We start from the raw sequence: 12,162 nt of genomic DNA on the forward strand, positions 1-12,162 counted from the left end.
TAAGAAAACAGAAGAGAGGTAGGCTTCAATCCCCCCCTTAGTGATCCTTTATTCCAGTCAATGTCCATTTCTGAAGGTCTGGCAGCTTGTTCACCCCAAGGTATTGAGTGAAGTCTTCTGAATGCCGTCAATGGCTGCCTCTGCTTGTGAGAAACCAGCAAGTCTTGTAAATCCCACTGCCATGTGCAGTGACCTCCTCCTTGCTGAAAGTAATGTAGATGAAGTGATTTCCCCTTGAGTTAAGCTCGTGCATGTCCAGATAGTTGCAGAGGCGGAGTCATTGGGTATTTCTAATGCAGAGATTAACAGATACATGATTGGTAAGGTTGTCAAGGGTTATGGGGAGAAGGCAGGAGAATGGAGTTGAGAGGGTCAGGTAGATTAGCCATGATTGAATGGTGGAGTGGACTCGATGGGCCGAATGGCCTAATTCTGCTCCAAAGACTGATGAACTTCCGTTCCAGCATTCAGCAGAAAATTGAGATTTTTCCTCACGGTAGCTGAATCAAAAACCAGAGGACATAAGTTAATGATGAGGGGGGACGATTTACTAGGAACCTGAGGGGCAACTTTTTCACTCCGAGGATGGTGAGTGTATGGAACAAGCTGTCAGAAGAGGTAATTGAGGCAAGTGCAATAACAGCATTTAAAAGATACTTGGACAGATACATGGATAGGAAAGGTTTAGAGTGATACGGCCCAAACACGGGTCAAGACAATTCCTGAGCCAAGAAGTCCCCGCCCCTCAGACCTGAACTGCACAGCGCATTGTGGAACAGGCGAAGATGGAGGCTCTCCAGTCCTGATTGCCTCCTTGAAGGAGTTTCACATCTTCTTTTCTTCTGACTAAATCAAACCCTTGACCCTGTCCGGCCGGCCTTTTTTTCAAAATTTAGCAACTCAAAATGGGGGTGCGTCTTCATTGCCTTGAAATACGGGTACATAGCAAGACTGAGCCACACTTTCATACCAGCCTGTTTGGTGTGCATGCACAGAACTTCTCACTGTTTAACATTTCAACCATTTATCAACCGTGTCATTTTCTTCAGAACAATTTGAAAATTTAGCACTGCAGTATCGTACACGTCGAACCATGCCCCCCAAAATTGTGAACGATCTACAATGGATTCTATTATCCGAGTTCTCCAAAACCTTTATCGTTGTATTAAAGAACAAATACCACTCTGCTGCCCGAGGTTGATGGGAAATGAGGTGATAATAAAGTGATGGGTTGGGCGCTGTAGACATTTGACTTTATTTTCCTTTTAACGTTTGTAATTTATAATAAGAAGTGTAACCTTTTTTCTTTATAACAAAGTTCAGTTTTTTTCAGATGTTTTAATAGTTTTGCCAGCAAGGTCACGGGTAAGAGCAGCAGTGCACTAAATAGCAAAGAACAATTTTTCAGTCTAAGCAACCTTCAGTTTGATGGTCACTTCCTTAAGAAACCACGGATATGATTTTATAGCTCAGAAACGCTTGCACTATAACTGATAGGCCCATATTACATAATGGACTAAGCATTGCAACAAATAGATCATTTATTGATCACGTAATATAATTTTATGGAAATTATCCGAGAGTTAGGACCCTATACATCTTCCCTTGTAAAAAATGACTTATGAAGCATATTAATCTATAAATTACAAGTATTATGAAGCATATTCATTATAATTACAAATTTACAAACTTTATTGTATTCATTGTCATTTGACTCACAGAATCAAAGGAGTAAATGGAAACAAAATTAGTAAAATTTAAATTATAATTGAGTTAAAATATCTAGATTTGGAAAATGAGATAGCAACATACAAGGCATTTGAAAGACATGAATGCATGGTGACAACATTTATCACAGATAAATTAATGATCAAATGAAAATGTGTAAATTCTTTAGAATGATTTATGACAGTAAACATCATCCATACAAGTGTAAAGAACAGGACAAAGAACAGGAGAGGATTTAAATCATTAATAACAACTTTTTCAAATCAATGAAATTTATTTGTGAAGGTTAAGCAGCAAAATTATTTAAAATAATCACAGAATTACTCCGTTGACCATCCATGAAGCACAAAATCTCTGTTTACTCAAGGTCAAATCCGAAGGCAAATGATCAGCCAAAGTGTCAGGCAATATTTGCATTTCTAAAATATTAATAAACATTTTCATGAAAGTGAGTTTCTGACAGATTCATAAGCTACATAAGTTACACAGAAATCCAATTGTTGGGGTTTCGACAACTGCTAATGGTGGGCATGTGTGTTCAGTGAATCAACCATCTCTGTAATAAAAGTCTTATCCCCTCATCTTCAACTCATTGTCAACAAGTCCCAGGATTCCTAATCTCTTCCCAACAAAACGATAAGAAATGCTGAGTAGGAAGGAACTGCAGATGCCGGTTTAAACTGAAGATAGACACAAAAAGCTGGAGTAATTCAGTGGGACAGGCAGCATCTCTGGAGAAAAGGAATGGGTGACATTTCGGGTCGAGACCCTTCTTCAGACTCTGAAGTCACCCATTCCTTCTCTCCAGAGATGTTGCCTGTCCCACTGAATTACTCCAGCTTGTTGTGTCTACCTTCGATAAGAAATACTGAGCTGGCTGACAACAACCAACTCGGGCACGCTTAATTTAACTATATTTATTTGACCATTTGTTACAACAAGCTCTTATCTTCAGCACATTAGTGAGTTCTTATCCCTATACCAGCCACACTGTACTGTAAGTACCGATCAAAGTTTACTTAAGATGGATACGAAAATTGGAATTAAATAAAAACTTAGCAAGAATGCTCAATGTTAACCCTTATGCAACCACAAAATAATTTAGAATGGAAACTTCAGAAATAAATCTTGCCGACATATTCAGTGAAACACAATGGTCTTGCAACAGAAAGAAGCCTGCCATATACTCAAACGGTTGGCACAAAAGCAGGAACATTTAGAAAGCAGGGAAAAAAATCAGCATTACAACTGCATTAGGAGCACGGTTTAGTTACAAAACTGGTGATCATTGCCATTGACTGCAATGTATTAATTGGAATGTAATCAGTTTGGCATGAAAAATTACAGTCAGCAATGGATAGTTATCTTTTCCTATGTCAAATACTGGAACTTTGAATACTCCAAGTATTGTGATTATCCAAATCGTTAAATTGTAACCATAATAATTGCAGGGTTTAGAAACACGCTATGATAATGGTTGCATAATTTAATGAAAGGCTAGAAGGTGTTATTTTTGTGACGCATTTGGGTAATGGAATCATAACCGGATGGAACTGAAACAGATTATGCAGAAAGTATCTTTTTAAGGTTCTTGCTTTATGCAGAGTTCAGAAGTCTTCCAATACTGTATATCACGATAAACAACACAATGCAGAAGCGGTAAATAAAGCTGTCACCATCTTAGTAAAGAGGTGCTAAGACAATCGCTAAGGAGCTAAAACGAAGCTTTCAATAAAGGCTATCTCCCTCACATAGCTTTAGTGGCATTTATGAAGTACTGTAGCTATTTAATTCTTAGCTGGAGTGATCATCAGCAGAGGAAGCTATTTGCATTTAGGTCAGATACAGTCTTGACTTGAAAAGGACATCTATGTTTGAATGAATTCATTTTAAATAACTTTTAACAGAATGTAAACTAATGTACAGAAAATTATGAGGTAGCACATTTGGATGATCTAGATCTACATTAGTGGTGTAAGTCGAGATCAGGTACTAGAACAGATATTGGTATAAATACTCTAATTAGTAAACATTTTGCTTCTGTAAGAAAGATCCTAACAATTGCCAATCAAGCACTGTTTATTTTGAGAATAGAAATGAAAAGATTTAGCATAATCTACCAACTTAATAAATGGTTATAGTAAGGGTATGTGAGGGGGAGGGGGTATTTTTAACCTTTCGAATATAAGCAAGTTCGGTATTCCGACTGCGCATGCCCAGGTCACTCTGTATAAACATTGCAGTGGAAGCATAGACACATTTCATCCGTTTTTTCCAGCTTTGATTCTTCTAGATAAGAAAATACTGCTTTCAAACTATGAATTAGTTGTATTTATTGTTCCTTTGTTAAAAGCTAAGATTATTTTGGAGTTTTTAATTGCTTTATGCTTCGGTGAATGAGCGAGGTCAGGGTCCGTGATCTACTGCGCTGCGGGCGCTGTTGAGTTGCTGCAGGGCTGTCACCGTCCCCTCCCGGATGTCCCGTCCCTGTCCGGGGGCGTCCGGACAGGTGTCGGAGAGAAGGCACTGGCTCCGGCTCATGGGAGGGGGGGCCGTCGGCTGCGCCTCTCTCCTTGTCCAGTGCCGGCAGGGGCCGAGTGCTGGTCAAGGGGCCCCGCTGCTCTGGGCCACTGTCTCGTCAGTCCGGGGCTGTCGGTTGGCCCCCTTGGTGCCGGCGGTAGCGTGCAGCTACTGAGAATGTCTCTCGGCCGGTCCAGTCTCCCCCCCCCCCCCATCTCACACTCGCATCTGCCCCCTCTATCTCGCTGTTACACCCCGCTCTCCCGCTACCTGGCATCTCCGTTCCTCAGACTAAAATTTTTTTACACGTAAATCATGAATAAAGATAAGAATTTATACACAGTTTATACAGTCACCGCTTTGTTTGCTTTTTCTTTATGGTGAATGACCTTTGACAAATCTCATGATTCCTTGTATTTTTCGGAATACCGAACTCGATTATTGACTCGGACTGCCTTACTGCAAGAGGCCTGGTTAGAGCGAAATTTGTTAAATGTGTTCAAGAAAGTTGTTTGAGCAATATGTAGATAGTCTTAATATTTTTTTTAAAAGTGCTGGAGTAACTCAGACAGCATCTGTGGAAGACATGAATAAGTGGCATTTCAGGTTGGCCCCTTTCTTCAGACTACTTCTGGGTATTTATGATAGGTATATGGATATGCAGGGAATGGAGGTATATGGATTAAGTCCAGGTAGAAAAGACATCAGACTGCCTATCTATGTCCTCTAGAGATGCTGCCTGAGTTACTTCAGCATTTTCTTTGTAAGCCAGCATCTGTTGTTCCTTGCGACTCCATAATCCTACTACATTTGGACCTCATTTCAGGAACTGAAATTGGGCAAGTGATGGAAGTATCAATTGCGAACAATTTGGAAACTATTATCATAATTCTACAGGCTTCAGTTAGGAAAATAATAAGGTTGTTAGGAAAGGAATAAATTTGATCCTCAAGTAAAGGCCCAAAATTGAGTGAAAGCTGATTTGATAGCACAAGAGAGGACCTGACCAAAGTATTCTGGGAACAAATGCTTATGAGTATAAGAATATTGGAAAAGTACCTATTTTAAAAGAGAGCTGGCAAGAGTAAAGGTCCAGACAAAGAATGAAAGGCAAAAATGACAATTTGAGGGAACCTTGGATGACCGAGATTATTCAGGGCTAAATCTGGGAAAATGGACAACTGCAATCAGGCAAGTCCCTTGAGGAATATAGAATTGTAGGAGTTGTTGAGTTGTATTTATGAAATAAATTAGGAGGGCAAAATTAAGCCATGAAATATATTTGGCAGACAAGATTTAGGAGAATCCTAAATCAATCTATAAGTAACTTGACCAAGGGGGCAGCTCAGGTAAGAGTGGGTTTTCTTAGGAACCAATGGGATAATCTATGAGTGGAGCTAATGGGGGTGTGTATGGTCTGGAATGAGTATTCCGATCTCCATTTACCATGAAGAAGAATATGGAGAATAGTGAGCTCAGGCATGGACTGGATGCCCTGTTTCTATGTAATCCTATGCAATTTTCATAAATTCTGCATTAATTTGAGTGGTATTTCTGTTTGAGTGTCCAAAACTGAACGTCAAGTTCAGTCAAACGTCAAAAGAATGTCAAAACTGAATGTCAGTGGGATGTTACAAGCACATCATTCTACATAATATTAAAACCTATTTCCAGTTACAATTCTAAACATCAAGCTCACCTGAAATTAATACTCTAGAAGGTAGGAAGAAATGGATTAGGCCGTTTTGTTATTCTATTACTTGCTATGGAACAAATTATGAAACATTTGCAAAATGCATGCAGACAAAAGTTGACAAAAAGAAAACAAGTTTATATGCTGCCTATTGCATTGATTGAAGCACATGTCATAGCCCCTTACGCCCACAGAAGTACAATCACTGTTGTAAGGTGGGAACTTTACGGCCTAAATTGAGCAGGGCTAATTTCCACACCAATGCGACTTTGGTGATTGAGACATAAATATTGGACAGGTCAATGGGGAGGTTTGGATAAGGAGCAACCTTATCTATTGCTCTAATGGCACATGATTTTTTTACATCTATCTGAAATTCTTGATTTCATACCACATCTAAATATGAGCACATCCAACAACAAAACACTGAAATATCAGCCTGGAATCATATTGCAATCATTTCTCAATCACCAGTAAATTAAAGTTAGGTTTATGCAGAAATATATGTTAGTAATTATTCTAGAAAGTGCAAAAGGCCAAATAAAACGTATCTTCGAGATTAAGTGGAATAGGTTACATTAAAATAATTTCTGCTTGGTACCTGCTATGCACACCCTGATCTATATGTTCTACCCCAATTTAGATTTTTCCCCACATATATTCCACAATATTCTGTAATTGTATCACTATCAATAGTTAGATACGCAGTAGAGCTATAAACTAAAACTAGTTGGTGCATTATGTAGCAACATTTTGGATATGTTTCCAGTTTCTTATTCACTCTTAAATGTGATCAATTGCAACACAATTAACATCTTTACTGGTTTATTTTTTATTTACAAACAGATATGCCACATTTAAATACCTGAAGTGGATCTGCAGTGTGAAGAGTTCTCCTGACCATCTGTATTTGGAGTTGGTGGAGGGTAGTTAGCTACCTCCAGTTTACTGACAGAGGATGGTGGTGTTGGCAGAGGTGGTAATAAAGTACTGTTTGGGCTATTGATATCACCTTCTGCCACCAGAGTCAGATCAAATGCATTCTCCTCCTCGTAAGGCTGTGCGGTTTCCGACTGCTCGTCTGCAGGCTGCTTTTCCCACCTCTGTTCATTGATACGTGCAATGGGAGAAACCGGCGCCTGGAAAGGAGCATTGTTAGTTTGCTTAGTATCTGACTTTACAAAGCTGGGTGGCACTAACACCGGTCGATGACAGTTATCGTGCTGATGAGTTGGCTTGACTTTCACATTGTTGGAGTTTTCATTAAAATTCAGTGCAGGCGGGTTAGCTGTGCTGGAGTCTGCATGATCTAACTTATTAGACATTACGCTCCTGTGCAAATTTTGGGCTCTTTCCTCTCTCTTTCTACCATTTACTTTACTTCCCACAGGTGTGGAGGAACCAGGTTCAGATACGTTTGGCTTCAGGCGCAGAAAATCTGGGAGGATAAGGTCTTCTTTCTTCAGAAGTCCACGCTGATCATTCACTCGGTTACTCTGAGCTTTGGACAGAAGGTCAAAAAACTCTGCCACAAATCAAAACAGAAAAGTAGCAGTTAGAAAGGCATTAATATAAATTATACTTACTTTAAATAGACCTGATATGTGGAGTAAAACCTCCGTAGTTGGAGGTTAGTGTTGTGTAGTGTTTGGGGCGGCACAGTGGTAGAGTTGCTGCCTTGCAGCACCAGGGTACCGGATTCGTTCCTGACTACGGGTGCTGTCTGTATGGAGCTTGTACGTTCTCCATGTGACCGCGTGGGTTTCCCTCCAGGTGCCCCCGGTTTCCCATCATACTCCAAAGACATACAGGCTTGTAGGTTAACTGGCTTTGGTTACATTGTCTCCAGGGTGTAAGGATAGCGCTAGCATATATGGGGTGATCACTAGTGGAGTTGGTAGGATGAAGGGCCTGTTTCCACCCTGCAGCACTAAGATCTAAAGTCTAAAGAATGGAGGTAACCCTAACACTGACTAAGAAATCTGCTTGGGATAAGGAGCCAGCATTTTTGCCATCAAGGTTTCAGTGAAGGCAAATCCCTCAGACATGTATTTACAGATAACCTTTCATCATCTCAGGGCATCTGATGGGACTCTCTGACTTTTCACTTTAGTATGTGAAAAACACACAAGTTGAACATATATAACCAAATAGTTAAAGAATTGTTTAAACGTTTAAATGCTGTCACTAAAACAGTAAAATATTTAGAGGTACATCTGAGGAGGGTGAGCTTGCTGCTGGACAAATCAAGCAAGCCAACTTATTTGGTTGACGCTAAATAATATTGCCTGTGTAGACAAAGGATTTAGTTATCACGAACAACTCCTAAATTAGGAGTGACTTTTCAAGTTTTACGAGTAGCATCTTCTCCTCAAATTGTATGAAACTGCCATGACAGAATTGGATTATTAATTGCAGATGTTTGGAGCAGGATAAATGAAAATAGACGATTACATAGACATCAGCTCTAGTAGAAAAGATAATCTTATTCAAGGGAACAAAATAGTCTCTTTAGCAATTCTTCAAGATAAAGAAGACATGGAATGTAGATAACAGAACAGTACAGGACTGGAACAGGTCCTTTCGCCCATAATCTCTGTGCAGATTAAGATGCCAAGTTAAGTTATTTCCTTTTACCTGCACGTGATCCACATCCCTCCATTCCCTGCATATCCATGTGCCTGTCTAAAAGCTTCTTAATCCATACCATAATTTCTGATCCATCGTCACCCCTGGCATCGCATTCCAGGCACCTACTACGTTATGTTAAAAAAAAAACTTACCCCCTTACATCTCCTTTAATCAATCCCTCACTAACCTTAAATCTGCACCCTCAAGTATTTGTCATTTACATCTACCCCCATCAATGCCTCTCATAATTGTATGTACTTCTCTGATCACCCCACAGCCTCCAACGCTTCAATACAAGCTTCTCCAGCCTCTCCTTATGGCCAAAAATGAAGGGGGGGGTCTCATTGAAACTGGTCTAGGACAGACCCATAGCCTCAGAATAAAAGGATGCGTCTTTTGAAAGGAAATTAGGAGGAATTTCTTTAGTCAGAGGGTGGTGAATCTGTAGAATTCTTTGCCACAAAAGGTTGTGGCCAAGTCAATTTTTCAGGAGGAGATTACTAGGTTCCTGATTAGTATGGGTGTCAGGGGGTATGTGGAGAAGGCAGGAGAGTGGGGTTGAGAGGGAAAGATACATCAGCCATGATTGAATGGTGGAGTAGACTTGATGGGCCGAATGGCCTCATTCTGCTGCCATAATTTATGAACATGTCTAAATATTACATAACATATAGTTATCCTTATACATGTTCAAATCAATCAATTTATGAAAACCACCTGATCCAGCAGCATTCTCTTCTGCGCCCTCTCCCAAGCCTCATATAAATACAACAATGTGTGCGAAACAGCAGAATCTATGGATAGCCTGTATGTACACAGTTTACTCTGTGAACTTCATGTGCTACAATATTGAGAACTACATTCTGCACTTGGTATCTTCCCTTTGTTCTATCTGTTGTACTTGAGTTTGATTTGATTGCATTTATGTATCGTATAATCTGATTGAATTAAATGGCATGTAAAACTAAGATTTTCACAGTACATCGGTTACACCTGACAATAATAAACGTAGAACTAAACAAGTTATTGCACCCTGGTATCTATGTGACAATAAACTGATCTGATCTGGATTTTTACTCCAGTACATAATTTACCTTCCACCTCATCCATGTTTAGCTTTTGCTGTCTCCTCCTATTTGCCCTTTGAATTAGTTCTTCTTTCTTCAGAACCGGTGCATCTTTGGAAGATTTTCCATTTTCTCCTCTCACTTTCACTGAAGAGGGTTTTCCCAGAGGTCTTCCAGCTTCCTGGTATTGATAACATTGATTGGCGTTAATGAGAGATATAGTGCATTGTAAACATTAGCAGCTGCAGAAATGTAAGATGAACATGTAAATCGAATAAGGGGAAGCACAAAACTAAAAATGGGTGAAGCAGCAAGGAACTGGACCAACAATCCTCATACTTGATCAGATGAATACAAGTGAGAAATTGATGTATTTAAATGGGATTGTACAGAGTAAAACACATCGATTCCTTCATATTAGTAACTTTTTGTGAAATACCAGTTTGTGTAAAATAATAACTGCATTATTAAAACAAAGATTACCTTTCCAGTTTGATTGTGTGTGCCATTATTGGAAGAGCTGACTTTATCTCCTGTGTTCTTCTGTCTGTCTGTAAGTCAACAATTATCCAGATGATTAGCAGATAGTTTGATTGGCTTTTGCTCTGATCAAGTGCAAGGCAGTTAACATCAACAACATTATTCACAGTGCAACCAGTTTTTCTTCACAATCGCGGCAGAAGGGCGGCAGTGGTGCAGCGGTAGAGTTGCTGCCATAAGGGCCTGTCCCACTTTCACGACCTAATTCACGAACTTTTTTACTCGTGGACATTTTTCATCATGCTAGAAAAACGCCCAGACCTATTTGATGCCACGAGTACCTACGATTAGCATCACGACCTGCTACGACCTCGTGACGACCATGCTGCGAGCATGAGTCAAGGGCAAACTCGGCAGAGGTCCTGAATTAGGTCGTGAAAGTGGGACAGGCCCTTTCCAGTGCAAGAGACCCAGGTTCGATCTTGACTATGGATGCTGCCTGCATGGAACTTGTACTTTCTCCCTCTGACCATGTGGGTTTTCTCTGGGTGCTCCAGTATCTTTCTACACTCCAAAGGAGTGTGGGTTTGTAAATGAATTGGCTTCTGTAAATTGTAAATTGTCCATAGTGTGTAGGATTGTGCTAGTGTACAGGGTGATTGCTGGTCAACATGGACTCGGTGGGCTGAAGGGCCTGTTTCCACGCTGTATCTCCAAAGTAAAGTCTAAAGTACAGTAAATCACTAACAGTGTCACAGGTTACAATGTTTCCGCAGACAATGCAGAAATTTGGGAATACCTCCATTTTCCTGCTGGAAGTGTTTGGAAAAGAATCTTGGTCAGTGACAGAGTAAAGGATATACATTAATTTTTTTTCAACCTATTTCAGGTGGATGATTACATTTGTACACACAAGAGACTGCAGATGCTGAAATCTGATTATAAATAAACATTGCTAAAGGACACTCTGTAGTAACTCTGTGGATCAGGCAGCATCTTTGGAGAACATGAACAGGTGATGTTTCGGATTAGGGCCTTCTTCAGACCGATTGTGGGTGGGGGGTTGAGAAAGCTGGAGGGCTTTTTAAGGGCCTGTTTCCTTGCAATACGATTGTGGGTTAAGAAAGCTGGAAGATAGGGGGAACAGGACAAAGTCTGACAAGTACCTGGTTACTCCAGCACTTTGTATCTTTGGAAACCAGGCATCTATCCACTTGCTAAAGGACGTACTGCAGCAGGTTGTTTTTTGTTGCAGGTGATTATATTTCTCTCATGACATTCTACAACTTCAGCAACAAATGTATATGGTATGGAATTTTTACTCAAGGCATCAATTTAGCATATTTAAAAAAAGAAAAAAGATTTTGAAAATCTGAAATGAAAAGATAGTACATGGGGAGAATAAAATGGGATGTAGTTAGATTTAGTGAATTTGATGATTGTCATGGACTTGGTGTGACGATGGTTTGCATGCACTTGAGTGAAGGACCCATTTCCAAGCCATATTTAGTTTAGTTTCGTTTAGAGATACAGTGCTGAAACAGGCACTTCGGCCAACCAAGTCTGCACCGACCAGCGATCCCCGTACACTAACACTATCCTACACACTGGGGACAATTTACAATTTTTACTGAAGCCAATTAACCTACAAACCTGCACATCGTTGGAGTGTGGGAGGAAACTGGATCATCCTGAGAAAACCCACGTAGTCACTGAGAGAATGTACAAACTCCGTACAGACAAGCACCCTTCATCGGCTTTGAACCCGGGTCTCTGGCGCTGTGAGGCAGCAACTCTACCGCTGCGACACCGTGCTGCCCTAAATATACTGTGATCACACTATGATTCTTGTGGAAACACTCAGCAGGCCAGATAGCATGTTTAGAGTAGCAGAGAATTAACAGAAAATCTGTGGGAAAGAGACCAAGTGGGACTGAATGGCATGTGGTGATGCCAGATGAGAGGGGATAGTGAGGTTTGGGAATCACAGTTTGCTTGTGGAGGTGGGACTAGAAGGGAATGAAAGAAGCAGACGATAAAGAA

At 40.3% G+C, this 12,162-nt stretch overlaps 1 protein-coding gene across 1 annotated transcript in view; it reads right to left on the reverse strand.

Moving 5' to 3' along the window:
- The window catches only part of rgs12 (regulator of G protein signaling 12), a 147,093-nt gene that overhangs the window by 14,644 nt on the left and 120,287 nt on the right, over positions 1-12,162 (reverse strand). Inside the window, exons 15-17 of the mRNA XM_033018338.1 lie at positions 10,123-10,190; positions 9,667-9,820; positions 6,807-7,466 (exon numbers count right to left, since the gene is read on the reverse strand). Of these exons, the coding sequence (XP_032874229.1) occupies positions 6,807-7,466; positions 9,667-9,820; positions 10,123-10,190 (882 nt within the window). The remainder of the gene's footprint in view (positions 1-6,806; positions 7,467-9,666; positions 9,821-10,122; positions 10,191-12,162) is intronic.

This window comes from Amblyraja radiata, chromosome 3 (assembly GCF_010909765.2).
Source record: "Amblyraja radiata isolate CabotCenter1 chromosome 3, sAmbRad1.1.pri, whole genome shotgun sequence".
NCBI lineage: Eukaryota > Metazoa > Chordata > Chondrichthyes > Rajiformes > Rajidae > Amblyraja > Amblyraja radiata.